At 43.8% G+C, this 26,116-nt stretch overlaps 2 protein-coding genes across 4 annotated transcripts in view; both read left to right on the plus strand.

Moving 5' to 3' along the window:
- The first annotated feature begins 2,710 nt into the window (after positions 1–2,710).
- On the plus strand, positions 2,711–11,061 carry slc3a2b (solute carrier family 3 member 2b). Its single transcript, XM_088087166.1, has 9 exons — positions 2,711–2,922; positions 3,789–4,169; positions 5,199–5,389; positions 7,001–7,174; positions 7,585–7,682; positions 8,007–8,152; positions 8,670–8,985; positions 9,352–9,411; positions 10,516–11,061. Exons 2-9 carry the CDS (start codon positions 3,835–3,837, stop codon positions 10,861–10,863), a joined length of 1,668 nt encoding a protein of 555 aa, XP_087943292.1. The 5' UTR covers positions 2,711–2,922; positions 3,789–3,834; the 3' UTR covers positions 10,864–11,061.
- Positions 11,062–11,069: 8 nt separating this feature from the next.
- mdga2a (MAM domain containing glycosylphosphatidylinositol anchor 2a) overlaps positions 11,070–26,116 on the plus strand; it is an 86,749-nt gene continuing 71,702 nt past the window's right edge. The window contains exons 1-3 of one of the 3 annotated variants that reach the window (XM_088087157.1): positions 11,132–11,203; positions 12,862–12,923; positions 15,955–17,792. In XM_088087157.1, the coding sequence (XP_087943283.1) occupies positions 17,720–17,792 (73 nt within the window). In that variant the 5' untranslated portion in view covers positions 11,132–11,203; positions 12,862–12,923; positions 15,955–17,719. The other 2 variants (XM_088087156.1, XM_088087155.1) reach the window with 2 other exon arrangements.

Raw genomic sequence — 26,116 nt, forward strand, 5'->3', positions numbered from 1 at the left:
ACTACACATCATTGCTACTTAAGAAACAACGACATCAACTTCACACGTCTTTGTCATTCCAGTGTCTCTTATCAAATGACTGGTTACTAGATGTGTGTGTGTGTGTGTGTGCGTGTGTGCGTGCGTGCGTGCATGTGTGTGTGTGTGGAGACTCCCCGGTCTTCCCCAGCAGACCCGTCAAAATGGAAAAGGTAAAATGTCCCTCCTCACTGATCTTTTTTCATCCCATTTTATTCCATTTAAACAAAGTCAAAAAACTGCCATACATCAAAGAAAAATATAGTTGCATTTTTTTTTCAAACTTTTCTAAATGTGATTTTATTTTTTACTGTACACGTGCGTTTGAGGAGGCGCGCGCGGGTAACCGTTAGCTAGTGTCTAATTTAACAGATGAGTTCAACGTGGCTCAGTTAAAAACATGACTGAATGTGGATTTATTTCTTTTAGCTCAACATATAAAACATGAGTTATTAGTTTAACATGCAGATAACGTCACGTAGCGGTATATAAAACGGGAATTTGCCACCTTATAGCAGCATTAGCATGTCAGAATGCGGATTACCGTTAGCTGGTGTCTAACTCAGCAGCTGTATTCACTTCTGCTGAGCAGCTAAATTACACTCATGAGTACATTTGTTCATATATCTTAACTATTCGAGTCTCAAAAAGTATTTTAGCAGCTGAAGCAGAAGGAAACCAGACAGAAACAACGAAATGTGCGGTTTTGTCGCAGATTGTTTTGGGTTTTTTGCACACGTACTCGTGTGATCCTATGTTGGTGTTTTTTTTATAATCAGGTACTCGGATATAATCGTTCTTTTTGTAATCACACTGTAAATAATTTTCCTGTAAAATAACAGTAAAGAGCTGGCAGCAGAGACGCCAGCTCTTTACTGTTATTTTTACGGTATTCATCCGTAAATTGATTTTACAGTAGTAGACCGTAAAACAAAAAAACGGTATATTTCTGTATTTCTATGATTTACAGTAAAGAGCTGGCAGCAGAGATGCCAGCAATATACCGTTATTTTTACAGTATTCATCCATGAATTGACTTTACAGTAGTAGTCTGTAAACCAGATATGCAGTGTATTTCTGTATTCACACTGTTAAATGATTTTACAGTCTAATACACCAAAAATAAATGCAACATATTTCTTAGTTTCTTATTTAGAAATTACAATAATATTGTGTTTAAGTTTACTTTAGACAGGCATAGTAGATAATACAACAATTTAGCTTAGCAGTTTCCTAAAATATCAATCTTGAATGCATGCAATCAATATTAGAACTTCAATATTCTACAGACAGTTGCTTAAGCATTATTGTGAATATTGTGCAAAATAAGCAATAAAAACTTAGAGAGATTCAAAATGATTTATTTGTCACTATTTTCACAACAATTTTTTAAATGGAAAATCAACCCTACAAGCCAAGAGGATTCAAGTTTCTTTTTTAAACTGAACTATCTTCCATTAACTCATTGTAAAATACACTTCATTAAGAGTTGACACAAACAAAATAAAATTCACCAAAACTATACCTCTAGGTGATCCTGACTTGGACAAAGTAAATCCTTAACCGCCGGACAACATATAATTATTCCATTGACTTCATGTAATGCTATTTTCCTGCTTGCTCCACCGGCCGATGGGGACCTCTCGTTAAGAAGTGCTGCTCCTAGGATGAAGATTCAGCTTTGTATATTATTGTTAACCAAGATTAAACAACAACAACTACAACAAGACAAAGAAATATCCCATAGTAGAATATTGTTCCGGCTACCCTATTCAAATAGATAGAAAGCACTGATAGCTTACATACAGCTAGACAAACTCCTGAGTGTTATATCAAACTTTCTTGGCAGTAGGCCTATAAATAAGATAGCTCCCCCAGAGGCAAAGAAAAAAGATTTTGACTTACCATTTAATTTTGTAGATGCAAGATCAGAATTGTTGTGATGAAGACAGATGATATGTAGCACATGGTGCGTTCTGCAGTCCTCTTCCGGAAAATTTCCCCAAAATACTGTAGTATACCGTTATTTAAAACAGCAGCATACCGTTTACGGCCTCTGTCCTGTTGCTCCATATTAAGAAGCCCACAATGCATTGCATATTACAGTACTAAACTGTTAAACATCAAAACAGTATTTTACTGTTGAAAATTGGCTGTAAATTTACAGCAATTGCTTACTTGTAGTTTGTATTCATCAGCTTCTATTGTACTGAAAGGAAGTCGCCTGCACTTTGTGTCTGGAAACTGGTAAAAAAAACCCAAAAAACAGAAAACACAGGAAACCAAAATGGGGTTAGGGGGAACTTAGCAACACTCAAAATCTCTTTTGAGCACTCACACATTTTTATATTTAATGTTAACATGCTCATAAACTCCAGCAATATGCAATATAATGAGTTTATGTACTCAGTCACTCACCCATGCTCCTTTTTATGTTACACACATCTACCCTCATGTAATCATAATATATTTGATCAACACAGAATATAATAATATTATTTATATACTTATATTTTTTATACTCCATTTTATTGTATCCACACAATATCGTCCTTTTTTTCTGTTGTATTTGTTAAGTTGTAATGAAACCTGAAACTTGTTTCAGTCTGAGTGAGTGAGACGGAAACATACCCACAGACTCGCCTCAGTGGAAAGTTCCCACAGGACGTTTTACAGACTGACGGACTCAGAGGCAGGTCTTTTTCGGGGAGCTTCATCGTGGTCGTCGCTGTTCAAGCTGTTTATTAGTTCCTAAGATGTTGGCTCCAAAGCACTTCTGTATTTTTTGCTAACTTTATATGAAATTTAAAAAGGGTTAAATCTTGTAAAACAAGAACTTGATTTTTCTTTTTTTCTTTTTTCTTTTTTTTTTTTACCAGACTTTGTCATCCTTCCCGCCATCAGGTGAGACCTCCCGCCACATGGTGGATAAACCCAGACGAAAATGTTAGTGTTCATGAGTCTTTTCTTCGTCTGATCAGAAATAATTCAGCCTTTTATTTGGAGATTTCTATAATCTGATCTGTTTCTCTCAAACCACAAGAAAAAATTATTTTTGCTTGTTCAGACGTTTTTAAGATTGAGGACGGATCGAATCCACAGTTTAGACCTGAATTTGATCGCTTTGAAAATTTTGAGAAATTGTGCAGACTCATAAACGAATCACAAAAATCATGGCGATTTTTATTTTCTTTAAAAAATTTTGGCATTTTTTTTTGCTTAAAAGTTTTGTTGCATTTTTTCACGGTAAAAATCCTTACCAAACTGTACGAGTTTGCATGCTTTCTCTAAAATAAAATTGCATTGTTTTTCTTTAAAACTTGATGATGATGTCTGTAAAAAGTTATGCCACCTTTTGTCTTCACAAGGTTTTTGGGCAATTTTCTGTCTTTGATTTATTTTGCTTTCTTTAATTTTTGGGTGATCATTTTGGCATGTGATGTGAGTGTTTTCTTCCTTTAAAAGATGTATACATATATATAGATATTCTTTTTTTTTTTCAATTGAAATACTTTTGGCAAATGTGACTTATCTGAATCAAGACGAACAGGTCCCAATAATCAGTGAAATCACATCATGTCACACAGACCTCCAAATATGAGCTGAGAGGAGACTCGGAGAGAGTTCTCATATTTCCGACAGCAGTGAAAGCACCATCACTGCAGTGTTTCTAACACACACACACACACACACACACACACACACAGTCAGACGTCACGGACTCCTCGGCCGGTGCGGAGCTCCGTGATTCTCCTCTCTTTCTTTCTTAGGTCGATTAACAGCAGATTAACGGCAGGTTACCGGATCGCCGCCGGTATGAACACGGAGGAGACCAACGTGGATGTGAAGGATGCTGAGCAGGAGGAGGAGGCGGCGGATCCGGCTCCGGATGCCGCCCCGGTCCCCTCGGATGCTGATGCGACGGAGGCCGATGTGAGCGAGGTAGACCTGGATCAGGAGGAGCAGGAGAGGCAGCCGATGACCGGAGGAGCGGAGCGGGCCGAGGACGCTCCGTCTGCCGGAGGAGACACACCGGCGGCGGAGAAAAACGGCTCCGTGAAGCTGAAGATCCCCGAGGAGGAGGACCGGGAGGAGGTGAAATTCACCGGGCTGAACAAGGAGGAGCTGCTGAGGGTGGCCGGGACCCCGGGGTGAGGAGGAGGAGGAGGAGGAGGAGGAGGAGGACACCCTGTCCTGTGAGCCGTTTCAGACTCCGGCAGACCTGAGCTGCTGTGAGTCAGGGTGCGGCTCTCTGCAGGACCGTTACATGCTTTCATGGCGGTTTTTATTTTTTTTATTTCCGTATAAAAGACAAGTTTTTCCTTTTAAAGATTGAGAGCAATTACTTTTTTAAATTTAAATGTATTTGCAGATTTACTATCCTTTTTAAAATTGTATATATTTTTATGTACAGGAAAACAAACCCACAAAACAAAAATGTTGGTACACACACATATATATATATATATATATATATATATATATATATATATATATATATATATATATATATATATATATATATACCAAAAATGTTAAAAAAGGAAACCAAATCGACAAAAAAATGTATAGAAAAAAAATACCCAAAATGTTCAAATAAAAAAGTAATTGCAAAAAATTATGAAAGGAAAAAAATAATTATTTTTTTAATTGTCATATATATATATATATATATATATATATATATATATTTATTTATTTTTATTTTTTATTTTTTTTTTAAAATATATTTATATCTTTGAAAATTTTTAGCAATTACTTTTTTATTTAAGCATATAAGCGAAGAGAGAACTATGCACATATTCAAATATGTGTGTATATAAAAAGTGAATATAAATAAATATATATTAAATTCAGTTTTATTCATGAAGCTCATGATCACAAATCACAGTTTTCCTCAGAGGGCTTTACAGTGTGTGTGTGAGTGTGTGTGTGTGTGTGTGTGTGTGTGTGTGTGTGTGTGTGTGTGTGTGTGTGTGTGTGTGTGACGTTTTGGCAGATGACACTCGTGCACATTCAGAGTTTTTACTGAGGAGAGATGAACATCGATATAACAGCTTATTACAATGTTGTCAACCTGTGGTTATTTATGTGGTTTTTTTTTTTATCTCGTTCCCCTCCATGTCTCCTCTGCTTGTGTCCCCCTTTGTCCCCCTGTGTCCCCCTGTGCGTGTCCCCAGCTGGGTGAGGACGCGCTGGGCCCTGCTGGTGGTGTTCTGGCTGGGCTGGCTGGGGATGCTGGTGGGCGCCGTCCTCATCATCCTGCAGGCTCCTCGCTGCAGAGACCTGCCCGAAACCAGCTGGTGGAACGACGGCCCGCTCTACCAGATCGGAGACATCCGGGCCTTCAGCGACACGGGCGACCTGAAGGGTGAGGGCGCCGCCAGCAAGGCATTCTGGGAGATTCAGAATAGATTATAATGTATAAGATATTATAACAGGAGAGTTTTTATCCGTGAGAGTCAGGAATCATCAGGCGGCGAGTGTTTGTGTGACGTTCAGCAGAAGTGAAACTCAGTTTGAACTTTACTGCCAAAGAGCAGAAGTCAGAGAGCTGATTCACACGTTTTCCTGTCACGCTATCGCAGCCACGCCCCCGCGGTTAATAAAGGCCTCCAGACAGCTGAGGTCAGCTGCTGAGGTCAGCTGCTCCTCCTCAGCCGACCGTGACCTTTCCTTCTGTGTTTAAAGAGAAATGAAGATCTGAGCCGAGCTGGCGCTTTATCACGAAGACCGAACATCACCGGTCAAATTCGCCCTCCGCAGAGTTTTATAAACACATCTGATTATGTGAGACACAGAAACACGATGTTCAGTTTGAAACGTGAAGATGTCTGTTCATACACTTTCTGGTTGGGATAAACGGGTCATTGCAACCTTTTTGATTTTTTCAGACCTGCAGGTTTGGAAGGTCTTTAAAAATCACCCAAAACTTCAAAGGATAGAAAAAAAACGCCAAAAATGTTTTTTTTTTCCTTCCTGCTCCTCCTCTCTCCTCCTACTCCTCCTCCTCTCTCTCCTCCTGCTCCTCCTCTCTCCTCCTACTCCTCCTCCTCTCTCTCCTCCTGCTCCTCCTCTCTCCTCCTACTCCTCCTCCTCTCTCTCCTCCTGCTCCTCCTCTCTCCTCCTACTCCTCCTCCTCTCTCTCCTCCTACTCCTCCTCCTCTCTCTCCTCCTGCTCCTGCTCCTCCTCTCTCCTCCTGCTCCTCCTCTCTCTCCTCCTGCTCCTGCTCCTCCTCTCTCCTCCTGCTCCTCCTCTCTCTCCTCCTGCTCCTCCTCCTCTCTCTCCTCCTGCTCCTCCTCTCTCCTCCTACTCCTCCTCCTCTCTCTCCTCCTGCTCCTCCTCTCTCCTCCTACTCCTCCTCCTCTCTCTCCTCCTCCTCCCCTCCCTCCTCCTACTCCTCCTCCTCTCTCTCCTCCTGCTCCTGCTCCTCCTCTCTCCTCCTGCTCCTCCTCTCTCTCCTCCTGCTCCTTCTCTCTCTCCTCCTGCTCCTCCTCTCTCCTCCTGCTCCTTCTCTCTCTCCTCCTGCTCCTCCTCTCTCCTCCTGCTCCTTCTCTCTCTCCTCCTGCTCCTCCTCTCTCTCCTCCTGCTCCTGCTCCTCCTCTCTCCTCCTGCTCCTCCTCTCTCTCCTCCTGCTCCTGCTCCTCCTCTCTCCTCCTGCTCCTCCTCTCTCCTCCTGCTCCTCCTCTCTCCTCCTGCTCCTCCTCTCTCTCCTCCTGCTCCTCCTCTCTCCTCCTGCTCCTTCTCTCTCTCCTCCTGCTCCTCCTCTCTCCTCCTGCTCCTGCTCCTCCTCTCTCCTCCTCCTCCTCCTCTCTCTCCTTCTCCTCCTCCTGCTCCTCCCTCTCCTCCTCTCTCCTCCTGCTCCTTCTCTCTCTCCTCCTCCTCCTCCTCTCTCTCCTCCTGCTCCTGCTCCTCCTCTCTCTCCTCCTGCTCCTCCTCTCTCCTCCTGCTCCTCCTCTCTCTCCTCCTGCTCCTGCTCAGGTGTGGAGGAGCGGCTCAGCGGTCTGTCTGATCTGAAGGTCGGCGGTGTGGTCGTGGGTCCGATCCACGTTGCTCCGGGAGACGACGTGTTGTCCCTGCGGTTTGAGGAGGTGTCCTCTGAGGCAGGAAGTCTGCAGCAGTTCAAAGACTTCGTGGCGGCGGCTCATAAGAAGGGTGAGGACGTTTATAAATATTACACATTCGTACTGTGATGGAATCGATACGCAGACACCAAACGTCGATTTTTGTATCATGTAAATTATTAACAGTTCAAGTATGAATAAACTTTAGTTGGACTGCAGGAATAATAAATAATAATAATAAATAAAATCAAGCTGCATTAAAATGACTGAAGGGAGATGAACAGACTGAACTTATTTGAAATTTTCCTTTGGGAACATCATTGAGACTGCAGCATACCGTGATATTTGTTATCGCAAAAGGTTTGAAATCGCAGTTATATGATCAATGATACTGTATCAGGGCTTAACTATCTTTATAATAGTGTGTGTATGTGTGTGTGTGTGTGTGTGTGTGTGTGTGTGTGTGTGTGTGTGTGTGCATGTGTGTGTGTCTGTCTGCAGGTATCTCTGTGGTTCTGGATCTGACCCCAAACTATCAGGGATCATTTGGACCCTGGTTCTCCAACACTAGCGTCACCAACGTGGCTGAGAGACTCAAGGTGAGACAGGACAGAGAGACAAAGAGACAGACAAGGCTGAACAGGAGACATGTGCATCTAGATTTCTTTTATATGCATTTCCCCAAATTTCAGCGATGAGACATTTATGTATTTATTTATTTCAGGAGGTGCTGCAGAGACGCATCAGATCATGAGGCTCCGATATCGAGTTTTCTGATTTGTGTGCCAAGTTTCACAAGTTTTCGAGCCTCTTTAAAAAAAATGAACTGCGGTTCTAAAAATAAAATGTGTAATAATAATTCCTTAATACTCCACCACTGTTGGTACTAAAATGTGTCTCTGTGTCCGTGCGTCTGTCCTCAGTCCGCTCTGGTGTTCTGGATGAATGAGGACGTGGATGGCGTGCAGCTGGCGGGCGTGGAGCGGGTCTCCACCGTCGTGCCGTCTCTGTGGACCGACATCCGAGCCATTGTCCAGAACGGGACCAAGAAGGACTCCAAAAACAAGAGGTCAGTAACCAAAGTGGGACGAGCAAGATGTCACACACCATGATTGTTATTATTGTTATTATTATAATCATTGTAATTATTATTATTCTGTTGTTGTTATTATTAGCTCATTCAGGTCAACAAAGTTAAACAAAGCAGCTCCAACAAACAACCAACATTTTGTTTCTGTTGTTCGACATCTCAGATTTTTGGACACACACATTAATTTAAAAATAACAGAAAGAGAACAGAAGAGCGTCACATAAGAAAATCTTCCAAATAAATACAGCACCTCCTCCACATTTACACAAATCTGCAAGTCCTCATGACTGAAAAATGTAAAATAAAAATAATAAAAAATGCATATAGAGTTAATTTGAAGAACGTGAAAGAAAAACACGTTTAGAGGCTCACTATGTTTACAAAGTAAAGTATCAAAAGTACAAGTATCAAAATTAAACTCAATTTCAACTTGAAAAAGAATTTTGTGTTTGAATAAAAACTCAGTGTGTATAAATATCTATATTTTATTTTTCAGAGTCCTGATCGGCCTCACTGAGCGCTCCTCGGCTGAGGACGTCTCCGCCCTCCTCTCCTCTACCGGCGTCGACCTGCTGATATCCAGAGTCCTCCGCCCCGGCGGCGCGGACGCCATGGAGCACGCTCAGTCCGTGCAGCTCCTGTATTCGAACCACAGCCAGCTGAAACTGGCCTGGAGCCTCGGGGGGCCGGCAGAGGGCCACCTGGCCTCGCTGGTGGGTCCGGCCCTGGTCAGACTGCACCAGCTGCTGCTGCTCACACTGCCCGGGACGCCCGTCATCAACTACGGGGACGAGATCGGCCTGATGGACAAGGTGAGGACGCGTTAACCTGCAGAGAGGAATCGATCTGCCAAAAAAGAAAAATTAAAGAAAAAGAAGGCCAATATGTTTTACCTTTTAAGTCACCTTTTTTGAGGATCAAAAATGTCAGTTTGAATGGGTTTCAATGGAGCATTTTTGGACCTGAACAGTCTGAATGTAACTATTTAGTTTCCACAGTGTATTTTAGACTTATTGTAGGAGCTGAGCTGCAAATTCACTGATTACACTCAAATACACAATCTGGACTACATTTAGGACACATGCATCAACACACACACAATCATGTCTCTCTGCACTAAAACTGATCGAACCAGATGATTGATTATTGATCTGGACATTTTACTGTTTGTGTTTAAGGGCACCAAGTTTCCCAGGATGCTTTGGGACTCTGACGAGCAGCTGAACGGGACTCTGCAGGTAAACAAACATCAACGACACGGAGATAAAACTCTTGATTTACACTCAGAATACCACGAAAACTGGGAGGAGTCAGTACAAGAACTGCAAGTCAAAGTACTATCAGCAGTAAAATTTAAATTAGTGAGGCAGTCGTGGTGACGGCAGTCGGTACGAGCAGCAGTTTCAACAGTTTCGGACGGAGAACGAGAACAGGAAGTGGAACTGAACTTGGGTTCACAATTGTCTGTTTAAAGTGGACGTAGAAAAACTTCACGACTATTTAGCACTCATACAAAAGTTGTTTACAGAGTTCATCGAAAACCTGGAAAAGTCATGGAATTACAATTTCCAGGCCTGTAAATGTTTTGGAAAACTAAATACACTATAATCTATAAAGTTTTGGAAAAGTCTTGAAATAAACCTGTATAATAACACATGAGGTGTTCAAGGACTGTCAGCAATTCGAAAATCCAACAATAATTTCTGATAAATGGTGTAATTTTGGTGATTTTTAAAAGATTTTAAGAAAAACGAAGCCAACAATATTTTCATTAATAAAGCCAAAATGTTTTGTTAAATCACCAAACTTTTGCAAAGAAAAAATAAAATTGCCAAAATGGTTTTCTCAAATATCACCAAAATTATTTTTAATAAAAAGTTTATTAAAACTGCCAAAAATGTTATTATTTCTAAAAAAGAAAACATTCCTTCTAAACCTGCAGGCAGGTTTTCATTAAAAAAAATCAAAATCCCCTCCCCAGTGCTTAAAAAATTATTTGACATGCCTCCCCCCCATAAATACGGTCCCTAAGTTATATTTAAATATTCAGCTCTGATCCTGTTCTTAATTCACATTTTTTAAAAAATAAATATATTTTCAAAAAGCTTTTATATAGTAAAAATATTTTTTAAAAAGCAGCCATAAGGACTTTCAAGGGTTGTTTCAGAGAAAGTATGGTCTTTAAAGTTTGCCCTGGAAAAGTCCTGGAAAGTTATTGGTCAAGCTACATATGAGCCCTGTAGTAGTGCAGTAGTGGTACCAGCTGCAGTACTATTAGTAGTATTAGTAGTAGTATTGTGTCGTGTTGCTCAGTCCTGAGTATTGATCTCCTCTCTCTGCAGGAGGAGAGGGCGGAGCGTCTGTTGTGTCGCAGTTTTTTCCGCTCTGTGAGCGAGCGCCGCGGTAAAGAGCGCTCCCTGCTGTTTGGAGACTTCCTCCTCCTCTCTAACTCCTCCTCCTCGCTGGCGTACCTGCGGTCCTGGGATCAGAACGACCGCTTCCTGGCTGCCTTCAACTGGGCGGAGGAGGCGGGGCTGCTGCAGCTGAGCGGCGCCGCGCTGCCTCGGCGGGCTAAGGTCGTCCTGAGCACTGACGGCGGCGCCCCGCCCCCTGACGACAGCGTGGACCTGACGGAGCTGCGGCTCGGCCCCGGACAGGCCGTGCTCCTCAGGTTTCCCTACAAGGGGTAGACCTCAGCTGCTCCTGATGTTTTCTCCAGAAAGTTAAAAAAAAGGTGATGTTAATGTTTACTTAATGTTTCTCTGTGACGTCAGCAGGTCGTCCACGTGCTGTGAGTGATGAATATCAATGTGATCATGTGATCAAACACACCTCTGTCACGTGCACCCTGTGAAAACAAAACAAAAATAAAAACTAAAGAAAGGCTGTTTCAGTGCTGTAAGTGTCTCCTTTAAGAGACAGGGCCGTGCGTGTGCGTGTGCGCGCGTGCGGGTGCGTGTGTCAGTGAGGAGCAGGTCTTTGTTTGGCGGACTTTTGGCGGTAAATGTCCGCTGTACGTCACAGTTCTCGGTGAGTAAATGCCTGTTCAGAGCACGCGCAGCTCCGTGTGTTGCCTCCCGGTGAAGGCGGAGGCGGCTCGCCCGGACTGAGCTCGGTTCTTCGGTAAACGACTGTCCCCTGTGCTCGCTGACTGCGGCTGTGGAGCTGACGCAGAAAGGGTTAACAGCGGTCTGACCGTGAGTGTGTGAATGTTCCTCTGAAATGAATTCACGGAGAAAACCGGAAAAACAGCTCGACGCGACAGCAGCAGTTCTTCACTTTACCTGTCCGTGTGCAAAATACACCTGCAGAGCCGTGAAACACCGACGGCGGTGACGAGACAACGTCGAAGAGACGCAAAACTACCGCGACCACAGACACATCCAAGAAAACTGCAAACATAATTACTAAAAGACACAAAGCAACCAAAAAGACATAAAGCTATTACATGGACACACAAACCGACTACAAAGAGACACAACCCGACCACAAAGAGACACCAACCGACTACAAAGAGACACCAACCGACTACAAAGAGACACAACCCGACTACAAAGAGACACCAACCGACTACAAAGAGACACAACCCGACTACAAAGAGACACCAACCGACTACAAAGAGACACAACCCGACTACAAAGAGACACCAACCGACTACAAAGAGACACAACCCGACTACAAAGAGACATAACAAGTTTTTTAATGGATTACCTGTATTCACACACTGTACTTGTAGATCACAGTTTTTTCCTGTAGGGGGCGCCATGAGACTGTTACTCACTGTTACTCACTGATACTCACTGATACTCACTGATACTCACTGATACTCACTGATACTCACTGATACTCTGACCTCTCACCAAAGACTGAACTGCAGATATATTCATATATGCAGAAGTACTTAATATAAACATTGGTTAACATTAAAAGCCAGAAAACCAGTTGATCTTTAAATTTAGCTAAATTACACATTAACTGAAACCTTCAGGTCATTTAAGAGTTTAAAAACGTATAAAAACTTAAAATGTAAAGAGTATTTAAGGATTTTAACGTTTTTTTTGGCTTTTAATTTGAGCTAATCTTTATATTAGGTTTTTTTTTAATGTATTATCACAAATAATCTTAAATGCACTATTTAATGTTTATTAAAGGGGTAAAAATCTCTTGCAGAGACATAACTTTTAATTTTTTGAAGAAAAATCAATATTATAACATGCAAACTGCCTGAACCATTGAGCTGACACTGACAGACTCTAATTATTCTGTCAAATTCAAAACTTCATGCAAAAGTTGTGTTTATGAAGAAAACACTGTTTAGGAGGGATTTGAACCCACAACCTCCAGACTGAGGAGCAGCTTCTCCACCAGCTGAACTCTTAAAAATAAAAGTAACTTTTCATTTAAGGTGCGAATTGAGGGGATTGATCCTGTTTGGTGGAGGTTCGCAGCAGGTTTCAGCTTATTTTATTAAGAATAAATCATGATTTAATTGTTATTAAAGCGCTTTCTCTTTTGTGTTCTTCAGTGTTTGTTTTAAACCCTTTGATTTAAGACAATCTTTGGTATTAAAAGGATTATCTGCACTGTTTTTTAAAGCCTGATTTTAAAAGCACATTTTGTGCGCAGAGAGATATGATTGTGTGTGATATTAAAGTGAGCCATAAAGGGTTAATGTTGTTGTTGTGCAGGAGGAGCAGGAGGAGCAGGAGGAGGCTCAGCTGTACCGTCACAGGTGGAGCAGATGAAACAGGTAACTTTCAGTCTCACTGTCATCGTTACTAATAATCTAATATAATATATAATAATATAATAACATATGTAATAATATATAATAGTTTGCTGAGATGAAACTTTATTCAGAGACAGAAAACAAACGTCAGCAGACGTTGTTGTGATGGTTTCAGAGGTCAGAGGTCACCTGTGAGTCATTATTTCATCTGACGTAGACTGAGAGGTCGCATTTCAGCTGAAACTCGCAGAGAAACAGGAAATCTGAATCCAAAACAAACTGATTCGTTTCGGCGCTCAGCTCTGTTACCATGACGACGCTCAGCAGTAGAAACACAGGAACTCGACACCTTTGGTGGCGAGGTCCTTGTCAAAGAACTTGACCCCCCCACCCCCACCCCGCGCTCAGACACGGCAGAAAATGTTAGCCTAGCTTAGCACAACGACTGTAACCGGATGTAAACTGTTAGCCTAGCTTAGCACAAAGACTGTAAGCGGGTGTAAACTGTTAGCCTAGCTTAGCACAAAGACTGTAAGCGGGTGTAAACTGTTAGCACGGCTCCATCTTCGGGGTGAACTCCTGCTGACTCTGCAGCTCCTCTCGGCTCTGAATTATTGATGAGGGCAGATTTCTGCAGAGTTAATAAAACATACGGATGTTGACTGTAGTGAAGATGCTGAAGCGGGATCTGCTCGTCTCTCCGCTGTTGTCTTCAGAGACACTTTGACTGCGTCACATGACCTCCTCTTAGCGACGAGGTCATCAACAGTGGACGCTGATTCTATTGGTCTTTATTATTATTTTAATATTTATCCTGAAGTTTCCAAAGTTTGGTTTTTTTCAACACGGACTTTAAACCATTTTTTCATCATCTTTATATTTATGATTTCATAACTTCAACTAAAGTTTGGTCATTTACACTTCCCAAAAAATGTCTTCACTTCCCAAAAAATGTCTTCACTTCCCAAAAAATGTCTTCACTTCCCAAAAAATGTCTTCACTTCCCAAAATGTCCATACTTCTCAAAAATGTCTTAGCCTTCCCAAAACCTCTTTACTTCCCAAAAAATGTCTTAACTCTCAAAAAATGTCTTTGCCTCCCAAAAAATGTCTCTTCCCTTAGATGTGTCCTCGCCTCCCAAGAAATGCTTATGTTTACCAAAAAATATTCTCAAAAACGTCTTTGCTTCCCCAAAACGTCTTTACCTCCTAAAAAAACGTCTTGATGATGATGAATTATTACAGTTTAAACTATGCCAGCGGTATTTAAAGACATTAAAATGAGCCTCAACATTAAAGCCATGAACACAATAAAGCATCAATAGAGTCCAGTGAAATAAACTGTCTCAGTACTCTGCATAATAAGTGCTTTTACTTTTGTTTTTTAAAGTACAGCAGAGTATTTCTTCACGCTGGTGTTAGTACTTTTGTTAAAGAAAAAGATCTGAGAGCCTCCTTCACAGTAACATGGATGTTGATGTGAAACCTTTGTGAATAAAAGCAGCTGGTGGTTCGAAGGGTCAAACCTAAGAAGCTTTAATAACTCGTGAAGCTTAAATTGTTTCTGTGAAAGTGTGACGATGTTTCCGGTGATTGTCTGTAACGTCCTTTAAAGTGCGATCACAGCGAGACGCACTCGCAGGGCCGCGTGTTTTATTCTCCTTTAATCCTGTGATGTTGTTTCTGCGACACGATGAAAGGCGGCGAGTTTGATCTGCAGGAAGAAATAAACCTGACGCGTCTGATGAATACCGAATGAAGACGTCTCACATCAGTTTGTAGCAGAGCGGCGGAGCGCAACGCAGCGTCAGGCCGTTTAAAGAGAAAAGCTTCACACTGAGACACTAAACTCGTCCCGCTGCTTTACAGGGACGTTTCAGCAGCTCGTCTCGCGTTTCCTCGCCAACGGCACTTTAACCTCCGAATTTTTTCACTTTGTCTTTGTTTGCCAAATTTCTCACAACTTCACAAGAATGTCCTGACATCGCAAAAATGTCTTCACTTCCCAAAAACATGGTCGACCCCAAAAATGTCTTCACCTCCCAAAAACATGTTCTGTCCCAAAATTGTCTTCACCTCCTAAAAACTGTCTACATTTCCAAAAATGGTCTTCACATCCTCAAAAAATCTTCAAAAAAACCTAATTTTATTGTCATCATCCAAACGTGTCACATCAGTGTCGTCTTAAAGACAACCAGAGACACTCAGCTTACTTTTAGGACATTTCTGGGATTTTAGGACGTCTCTCAGATTTTTAAAAAAATTCTAGGATTTTAGGATGTTTGTCAGATTTTAGGGTCTTTCTTGGATTTTAAGACATTTCTAGTATATTAGGACATTTCTAGTATTTTAGGACATCAGTGTCTCAGCTGTGTCCTCTGTGGGGGATCCTCCTCTGGCTCTGTGTTGATGCTGTTTTATGTCTCTGACTCCTTATGGAGACTAAAAGGAAGAAAACTATTCACAGAGTCCATCACTTTATTTTTACTGTCAGTTAGAAAATGGTTGGGGGGCCACCAGGGGCCCTATGGGGGGCCCTATCGGGGGCCTATCGGGGGCCCTATCGGGGGCCTATCGGGGGCCCTATCGGGGGCCCATTGGGGGCCTATCAGGGGCCAGGTCATCAGGTATGACGAACAAACTCAACGTCTGCAGAACGTCAAAATGTTAACGTTCACACAACGTGAAATTCTAACACAGTTAAACATTTATTGATTCAAACCAGATTCGAATGTCTGACCAACGAAGAGTCCAACGTGTTTCTGACGATCGGTACAGCTGGACTCATCCAAACCTTATTTTGACCATTTTCTGAAAATTCTGTCGAACTTTGAGCATCTTTTTAGATGAAACCACCGACTCTGAAGGTGAAAATAAATCCTGGTGAAAACAGAAAGAACTGGTTGAAAATTAAAGTGAACGTCTCCGACCGACCCTAACCTGTTTCTAGAGTTTCTATTTTTCATTCAGTTTCCTCCTTTTCATTAATCAATAATTAATCAATCAGTGAGTAGTTTCTGACTGAGTCATCTGTCTCTTTTCCCGCCTCGCAGGAGTCCCGGGAAAAGAAAAAAAGAACATCACACACGTGCGCAGTGAGAGCTCGCGCCGTCATTTTCCACCCCGCGTGCCGCCGACAGGCTGCTCTTGTCTCGTGAGGATGTTTTTTCTACAGTCACGGTCAGAGACCAGCGGCTCGTGAGGTTCCGCGCGGCAGATTCCGCTTCACGTCAAGCAAGCGCCGTATAGGCACAAGGACACCGGAAAATAGCCCGTCAAAATAAAAGCCCACAATTTAGAGCGTGGTGGTATAAATAATGGATTACGTAATAAGCTCATAAAACTTCCCAAAACTGGTGTTTTGTACAAATTTCAGATTTTAGCTTATGACTTTTATAGTCTAATATATTTTAACACAATAATTAACTACACCAGTGTTTTTATGCTTTCAGACTGTGAGAATCCTGAACTCCCCCTCCTTCCTTTTAATTTTATTTTTTAAACTACATTTAAGAAATGACTGGTAAATCTACCTTGTGCCTTGTAGCCTACCTGTTTTAAAATATTACTATACAATGCCATGTCATATTTCAACTTGCATATGTCAAATCCACAATGGAAATTATTCAGTTATTATTCAGAAATGATTAGTTATTCATTTACCTTAATTTTGTTATTCATGCCATTTTAGAGTTAATGCAATTGGTGCAATGTGTGTAGCCAAAGAGATTTAATGTATTTATTTGTTTTAAAATGTCAAATACGTCAAATCAAATCAATAATAGATACATTTTATACAATAAAACATGATTCAACATTCTTTAGAAATTTTTGGCACCTTTTTAAAAACAGTTTGGAAGGCCTTTTTCCACACACTTTTAGTGCATGTTTTCTTAATATTTTTTATGATATTTTCTTTCCTTTAAAAATGATATATTATTCTTTTTTGGGCATTTTTTTTTTCCTTCAATCTTTTTTGTTTTTTACTTTTTTAAAAATGGTTATTAGCGACTGCATCGGAGCTTATATTGCAACGTTTGGTGACTTTTATTTTGAAACAGTGTTCCGGAGGTCGCGTGCTGGCCCGCTCGGTTCCGCTTCACCGCTCCGTTCGCGCGGTGACGTCTCTCACCGGTAAAATCCACCGACGAGTCGACCGCTCTGGCCGCTTCTGCTCTCTCTTCTTCGCCGGAGCTCAGAGCGGCATCACGGCATCACGGAGCCCGTCTCTGCGCCTCTGCTGCCCGGCCTGACGGGCCGCGACTCCCCGCTGACAGCGCGGCGGGACACGGAGCGGTTCTCCGCGGGATGATGGATGTAACTCCGGTACCGACTAACGGACAAGGAGCCCGGTGGACTCGGCGGAGGGGCAGCGGGGATCTGTGAACCTCCTCCCGGTTGGAGAATTTGTCGCACCGACGTGTTTTCTCCTGAATTTTAATCTTTTTCCGACAATGTCACCACCAAGGAGACGCGGTTGAGCCACCTGCTTCTCCCGGGTCTCCGCTGACCGACCGGCCGCCGCGGCAGCTGCTCCTCACGGCTTCAGCTAGCGTTAGCTCCGGTATGAGCCGAACCGGACCTCCCCGTCACATCTGACCGGGGTCTGGGGGGAGGCGGCGGGCTGCCGGCGGGGACACAGCCGGATTCGTGGATGAGAACCGGTGACCGGGCCGGATTCCGAGCGGAGGGACGCCGGCCGGAGCTGAGGTGGAGGAGGGAGGAGCGGCAGCGGCAGCAGCGGCTGCGGGGAACCGATCTGACAACCTCCTCCCCGTGGGGAGAGAAGCAGCGAGGCGGCCAGAGGAGGATGTGAAGATGGGTTCAGTCCTCGGTCTCCTGTGGCTCTTTACCGGCTTCCTGCAGGGCGTGCACGGACAGGGCGTGTACGGTAAGGACGTCATTCACATGATCTTAACATGTTGTCGGTTTGACCGTGTTTGAGCCCGTTAAACGCGGCGGGATGCGGCTTGAACGGCCGCGGCGTTTAACCCGGAAAACCACCCACACCAACTTGACCTTGTGAGGGATTTAGCGCGCGTGTAGGCTCAATGTGTGCGCGCGTGTGTGAGTGTTGCTCATTCAGTCATGTTACATTGATGCCTGGCCCACGGGCACAACAGGTAGGCTGCTGCGCACACACACCGACACACACATTCACACACCGACACACATACACGTTAGCACACCGACACATACACACACACACACACACACACACACGCAGACACACACACACACACACACACACACACACACTCACATCAACACACACACGACACACACATCAACAAACCGACACACACACACACACACACACACACACACACACACTCACACTCACACCGACACACATCAACACACATGCACCAAAACATACATCAACACACACACACACACACCAAAACATGCATCAACACACATATACACACATACACGCACGCATTAAAACATACATCCATACACACACATGCACGCACACACACACACACCTACACACACTAACACACATGTCAACACATTCAAACATAGATCAACGCACACACGACAAACACCAACACACACAGTCCAGCATACACACCGACACACACATCAACACACACATACACACACTAACACACCACCTCACACACACACACACACACACACACACACACACACACACACACCCCTGTGTGCAGCAGTGTGAGGGTTCCTGCAGTAACTGAGTGATGTTCAGTGTGACCGGACGCCATCAAGGTTCACAGGGTCTCTGCAGGTCTGCAGGGTCTCCGCAGGTCTACAGAGCCTCAGTTGGACCCGGTGTCTCAGGTGGACTCTGTGTATGGTGTCATGATGTTGGTGCTGCTGTGTTGTTGTGTCCTGTGTGACATTACAGAAATATTTGGGTCTGTGTGGGACTCATGTGATCCACACGTCTTCGTCAGGACTGGATGCAGACTGGAGTCCAGTTTCTGAGTCCAGTTTCTGCAGGTTTATGAACTCTGGGTCAGCCGGGTCCCTCTGTGGCGGTTATGGTCCTCCTCAGCTCTTCAGCCTGTCTGTCTTTGGACTGGCGTTCATGTTTGCTGCTCTCACTTGTGTTTGACAAGAAGCAAATCCAGCTGCAGAGACCCAGAACAGGTCAGCCGCACCCAGACTTCAGAGGGTCTGAGGACGTTTCTACGGTCTGAGGACGTTTCTACGGTTTTAGGACGTTTCTACGGTCTGAGGACGTTTCTACGGTCTGAGGACGTTTCTACGGTTTAGGACGTTTCTACGGTCTGAGGACGTTTCTACAGTTTTACGACGTTTCTACGGTTTTAGGACGTTTCTACGGTCTGAGGACATTTCTACGGTTTTAGGACGTTTCTACGGTCTGAGGACGTTTCTACGGCTTTAGGACGTTTCTACGGTTTTAGGACATTTCTCCGGTTTAAGGACGTTTTTGGGGTTTTAGGACATTTCTAAGGTTTCAGGTTTTACTGGTGCTGTGTCTCCTGTAAGGACGGTGTTACTGGTGTTACTGGTGCTGTGTCTCCTGTAAGGACGGTGTTACTGGTGTTACTGGTGCTGTGTTTCCTGTAAGGACGGTGTTACTGGTGTTACTGGTGCCGTGTCTCCTGTAAGGACGGTGTTACTGGTGTTACTGGTGTTACTGGTGTTACTGGTGCTGTGTCTCCTGTAAGGACGGTGTTACTGGTGTTACTGGTGCCGTGTCTCCTGTAAGGACGGTGTTACTGGTGTTACTGGTGTTACTGGTGTTACTGGTGTTACTGGTGCTGTGTCTCCTGTAAGGACGGTGTTACTGGTGTTACAGGTGTTACTGGTGTTACTGGTGTTACTGGTGCTGTGTCTCCTGTAAGGACGGTGTTACTGGTGTTACTGGTGCTGTGTCACCTGTAAGGACGGTATTACTGGTGTTACTGGTGTTACTGGTGCCGTGTCTTCTGTAAGGACGGTGTTACTGGTGCTGTGTCTCCTGTAAGGACGGTATTACTGGTGTTACTGGTGTTACTGGTGCCGTGTCTTCTGTAAGGACGGTGTTACTGGTGTTACTGGTGCTGTGTCTCCTGTGTCTCCTGTAAGGACAGTGTTACTGGTGTTACTGGTGTTACTGGTGTTACTGGTGCTGTGTTTCCTGTAAGGACGGTGTTACTGGTGTTACTGGTGCTGTGTCTCCTGTAAGGACGGTGTTACTGGTGTTACTGGTGTTACTGGTGCTGTGTTTCCTGTAAGGACGGTGTTACTGGTGTTACTGGTGCCGTGTCTCCTGTAAGGACGGTGTTACTGGTGTTACTGGTGTTACTGGTGTTACTGGTGCTGTGTCTCCTGTAAGGACGGTGTTACTGGTGTTACTGGTGCCGTGTCTCCTGTAAGGACGGTGTTACTGGTGTTACTGGTGTTACTGGTGTTACTGGTGCTGTGTCTCCTGTAAGGACGGTGTTACTGGTGTTACAGGTGTTACTGGTGTTACTGGTGTTACTGGTGCTGTGTCTCCTGTAAGGACGGTGTTACTGGTGTTACTGGTGCTGTGTCACCTGTAAGGACGGTATTACATGTGTTACTGGTGTTACTGGTGCCGTGTCTTCTGTAAGGACGGTGTTACTGGTGCTGTGTCTCCTGTAAGGACGGTATTACTGGTGTTACTGGTGTTACTGGTGCCGTGTCTTCTGTAAGGACGGTGTTACTGGTGCTGTGTCTCCCGTAAGGACGGTGTTACTGGTGTTACTGGTGCTGTGTCTCCTGTGTCTCCTGTAAGGACAGTGTTACTGGTGTTACTGGTGTTACTGGTGTTACTGGTGCTGTGTCACCTGTAAGGACGGTGTTACTGGTGTTACTGGTGCCGTGTCTCCTGTAAGGACGGTGTTACTGGTGTTACTGGTGTTATTGGTGTTACTGGTGTTACTGGTGCCGTGTCTCCTGTAAGGACGGTGTTACTGGTGTTACTGGTGCCGTGTCTCCTGTAAGGACGGTGTTACTGGTGTTACTGGTGCCGTGTTTCCTGTAAGGACGGTGTTACTGGTGTTACTGGTGTTACTGGTGTTACTGGTGCTGTGTCCTGTAAGGACGGTGTTACTGGTGTTACTGGTGTTACTGGTGTTACTGGTGCTGTGTCCTGTAAGGACGGTGTTACTGGTGTTACTGGTGTTACTGGTGTTACTGGTGTTACTGGTGCTGTGTCACCTGTAAGGACGGTGTTACTGGTGTTACTGGTGTTACTGGTGCTGTGTCTCCTGTAAGGACGGTGTTACTGGTGTTACTGGTGCCGTGTCTCCTGTAAGGGTGGTGTTACTGGTGTTACTGGTGCCGTGTCTCCTGTAAGGGCGGTGTTACTGGTGTTACTGGTGCCGTGTCTCCTGTAAGGGCGGTGTTACTGGTGTTACTGGTGCCGTGTCTCCTGTAAGGACGGTGTTACTGGTGTTACAGGTGTTACTGGTGTTACTGGTGTTACTGGTGCTGTGTCTCCTGTAAGGACGGTGTTACTGGTGTTACTGGTGCTGTGTCTCCTGTAAGGACGGTGTTACTGGTGTAACTGGTGTTACTGGTGCTGTGTCACCTGTAAGGACGGTATTACTGGTGTTACTGGTGTTACTGGTGCCGTGTCTTCTGTAAGGACGGTGTTACTGGTGCTGTGTCTCCTGTAAGGACGGTATTACTGGTGTTACTGGTGTTACTGGTGCCGTGTCTTCTGTAAGGACGGTGTTACTGGTGTTACTGGTGCTGTGTCTCCCGTAAGGACGGTGTTACTGGTGTTACTGGTGCTGTGTCTCCTGTGTCTCCTGTAAGGACAGTGTTACTGGTGTTACTGGTGTTACTGGTGCCATGTCTCCTGTAAGGACGGTGTTACTGGTGTTACTGGTGTTACTGGTGTTACTGGTGTTACTGGTGCTGTGTCACCTGTAAGGACGGTGTTACTGGTGTTACTGGTGTTATTGGTGTTACTGGTGTTACTGGTGCCGTGTCTCCTGTAAGGACGGTGTTACTGGTGTTACTGGTGCCGTGTCTCCTGTAAGGACGGTGTTACTGGTGTTACTGGTGCCGTGTTTCCTGTAAGGACGGTGTTACTGGTGTTACTGGTGTTACTGGTGCTGTGTCCTGTAAGGACGGTGTTACTGGTGTTACTGGTGTTACTGGTGTTACTGGTGTTACTGGTGCTGTGTCACCTGTAAGGACGGTGTTACTGGTGTTACTGGTGTTACTGGTGCCGTGTCTCCTGGTAAGCGGTGTCACCTGGTGTTACTGGTGCCGTGTCTCCTGTAAGGGCGGTGTTACTGGTGTTACTGGTGCCGTGTCTCCTGTAAGGACGGTGTTACTGGTGTTACTGGTGCTGTGTCTCCTGTAAGGACGGTGTTACTGGTGTTACTGGTGTTACTGGTGCTGTGTCTCCTGTAAGGGCGGTGTTACTGGTGTTACTGGTGCCGTGTCTCCTGTAAGGACGGTGTTACTGGTGTTACTGGTGCTGTGTCTCCTGTAAGGACGGTTTTACTGGTGTTACTGGTGCTGTGTCTCCTGTAAGGACGGTGTTACTGGTGTTACTGGTGCCGTGTCTCCTGTAAGGACGGTGTTACTGGTGTTACAGGTGTTACTGGTGTTACTGGTGTTACTGGTGCTGTGTCTCCTGTAAGGACGGTGTTACTGGTGTTACTGGTGTTACTGGTGTTACTGGTGTTACTGGTGCTGTGTCTCCTGTAAGGACGGTGTTACTGGTGTTACTGGTGCTGTGTCTCCTGTAAGGACGGTGTTACTGGTGTTACTGGTGTTACTGGTGCCGTGTCTCCTGTAAGGACGGTGTTACTGGTGTTACTGGTGTTACTGGTGCCGTGTCTCCTGTAAGGACGGTGTTACTGGTGTTACTGGTGTGACTGGTGCCGTGTCTCCTGTAAGGACGGTGTTACTGGTGTGACTGGTGCCGTGTCTCCTGTAAGGACGGTGTTACTGGTGTTACTGGTGCTGTGTCTCCTGTAAGGACGGTGTTACTGGTGTTACTGGTGCTGTGTCTCCTGTAAGGACGGTGTTACTGGTGTTACTGGTGTTACTGGTGCTGTGTCTCCTGTAAGGACGGTGTTACTGGTGTTACTGGTGTTATTGGTGTTACTGGTGTTACTGGTGCTGTGTCTCCTGTAAGGAAGGTGTTACTGGTGTTACTGGTGCTGTGTCTCCTGTAAGGACGGTGTTACTGGTGCCGTGTTTCCTGTAAGGACGGTGTTACTGGTGTTACTGGTGTTACTGGTGCTGTGTCCTGTAAGGACGGTGTTACTGGTGTTACTGGTGTTACTGGTGTTACTGGTGCTGTGTCACCTGTAAGGACGGTGTTACTGGTGTTACTGGTGTTACTGGTGTTACTGGTGCTGTGTCTCCTGTAAGGACGGTGTTACTGGTGTTACTGGTGTTACTGGTGCTGTGTCTCCTGTAAGGACGGTGTTTCTGGTGTTACTGGTGTTACTGGTGTCACTGGTGCTGTGTCTCCTGTAAGGATGGTGTTACTGGTGTTACTGGTGTTACTGGTGTTACTGGTATTACTGGTGCCGTGTCTCCTGTAAGGACGGTGTTACTGGTGTTACTGGTGCTGTGTCTCCTGTAAGGACGGTGTTACTGGTGTTACTGGTGTTACTGGTGCCGTGTCTCCTGTAAGGACGGTGTTACTGGTGTTACTGGTGCCGTGTCTCCTGTAAGGGCGGTGTTACTGGTGTTACTGGTGCCGTGTCTCCTGTAAGGGCGGTGTTACTGGTGTTACTGGTGTTACTGGTGCCGTGTCTCCTGTAAGGGCGGTGTTACTGGTGTTACTGGTGCCGTGTCTCCTGTAAGGACGGTGTTGCACTCTTTGCTGTTTCCTGAGGCATGTGGTGATGGTCCTGATTGTAATTTCGGGGTCCGTGAGCAGGACTTTAACGTCTTTAACTCTGAATAAATTCGGCTGCGTTTCTCTTTGATTCGCTTAACAGTTGCTTGATGTTGTTTATTTTCGACATGGAGCTTAATTGGTGTTTCGGATCCTCCTTCGCTCTGCCGGCACTTTAATTATCGCGCATTCATACTTCAACCTGATTTATTCATCTGTTTATTTATGTGTTGGCCTCAAATCTGCAAAATCCTCCAACTGTTAAAATAAACTCCCCACGGCTTCCCGACATTCCCCAAAATCACGGAAAGAAACCGGCGTGACCTCGGCTGCAGCCTCTGCGATGGCGGTGCAGTTATTTTGCGTTTTCAGAGCTCGTCCTGTGACATTACTGCAGATTTACTGCATTTTACAGTCCGTCATGGAGCCGGTGAAATATGCCTTTAATACGTGTACAGGTTTGATCTCAGACCTCATGAACCAACACACTCAGTGTTTACAGAGCGGGAGTATTCCCTCAGGAGGCCGCAGCGACGTCCGAGTCCTCCTCTCTGTCTTTAGGATGTTTTTTCACTGTAATACTCTGCACTGTTTGCAGAGAGGACTCCAGTACTCAGCTGTGTGTTTCACTCTGTATGAAACCATCAGTCAGCAGCAGGGACATCATCACATTAGGCCGCCTGGGCATCCCACGCTGCAGCGCCGCGGCTCTTATAAATAGCCCCAGCTCTAAACAAGCACACACACACACACACACACACACATATATATGTGTGTGTGTTGTCATGAAGGCAAGTTTGGAAAGCAGCAATTTTAAAAAAAGAAAAAATAACTTGAAAAAAAAATCACCAAAATTTTTAAACAGAAAAAAAAAATTAAATTCATCAATAAATTTAAAAGACAAAATCACCCAAAATTTTAAAAGACAGCCTCCTAATTTTTGAAGTTAGTTTTTTTTAAGTAATAAAAAAAACTTTACGAGAAAGAAAAAACAGGAGAAATCACCAAAAAAAAAAAAATAAATTATTATTTATCTCATAAATAACAAACAGTCCCTAATAATGACTTAAAACACTGGATTACTAGATTAAAAAGACGTTCTTTTTAGGGTAAATAAAATGCCAGAGTGAATAAAAAAGCTTTAAAATATGTCCTGATAACCCAGAAAGGGCCCCGTGCAGCAGTGAGGCCCCTGTGGAAACATCTGGAACATCATCACTTTTTGATCTGCGCAGCACCTTTTGCAGCGTGCTGTCAGAATAAGAGCGCTGCGTTTCCTGTGTGACGTCAGCTCGCTCTCAGATTATCTGTAATCTTACATGTCACAGATTAGAGTGAGAGGAGGCGTATTACATCACGCTCACTGTTACTTACATCCACGCAGTTTAGTGACGTCTCTGCAGCGAGGAGGGAGGGAGGGAGGGAGGAGGAGAGGAGGAGAGGAGGAAGGGATTAGGATGCAACATCTGTGCGTTTGTTTGTTTTACATCAGGAAACTGATGGAGGCTTTAGGAGACGACAGAGGAGGCGAGTGTCCCATGTTTGTCTGAAAACGGAAAAGAGATTTTGCATTTTTATTGATTAATTAGAAAATAAATACAAAATTAATCTGCAGCTGAAAATGGCAAAAAAAAGTGGTCAAAATGTCTGAACTGTGAATATTTTCTGCTCTTTTTGCTATTTATTTACAATAATAAGCTGAATTTCTTTGGGTTTTAAGCTGCTGGTCGAACAAACAGGACATTTAAACTAACATGAGCATGAAAATTCAAACTAATATAACTATTATAACTATTATCTACTATTATAACTATTCTAACTATTTTAACTATTCTAACTATTATCTGCTATTATAACTATTATAACTATTTTAACTATTATAACTATTATCTACTATTCTAACTATTTTAACTATTATAACTATTATCTACTGTTATAACTATTTTAACTATTATAACTATTTTAACTATTCTAACTATTATCTACTGTTATAACTATTTAACTATTATAACTATTATAACTATTATAACTATTTTAACTATTCTAACTATTATCTACTGTTATAACTATTTAACTATTATAACTATTATCTACTATTATAACTATTCTAACTACCTTTGCATGGACTTTGTTTGTAGTCTCTTTATGCAAAACGCTCAAACACGCCAACGCACACATCGCTCTACAGCTGCAGCAGTCGATTCATCCGTTCGTTGATTGACAGAAAAACAGCAGTATTCTAATGTTCAGTAATGTTTTTTTTTACCATTTTTTACCATACCAAAACTGAGAAAAAATCTTTGATTTCTTGTAAAATCAAGCAACGAGTAACTCAGCTGGAAATGTCCCGCAAATTGCAAAAAAATATTATAAAAATAAATTAGGTTTTGAGG

This window comes from Plectropomus leopardus, chromosome 14 (genome assembly GCF_026936395.1).
Source record: "Plectropomus leopardus strain MGB_pleo_1.0 chromosome 14, ASM2693639v1, whole genome shotgun sequence".
NCBI lineage: Eukaryota > Metazoa > Chordata > Actinopteri > Perciformes > Serranidae > Plectropomus > Plectropomus leopardus.

Excerpts from the sequence above, each read along its gene's own strand:
- slc3a2b (XM_088087166.1), top strand. The coding sequence starts at position 3,835 with ATGAACACGGAGGAGACCAACGTGGATGTGAAGGATGCTGAGCAGGAG. Across the intron at positions 7,175-7,584 it reads GGCGGCGGCTCATAAGAAGG|GTATCTCTGTGGTTCTGGAT; the intron begins GTGAGGACGTTT and ends GTCTGTCTGCAG. Across the intron at positions 9,412-10,515 it reads AGCTGAACGGGACTCTGCAG|GAGGAGAGGGCGGAGCGTCT; the intron begins GTAAACAAACAT and ends CTCTCTCTGCAG.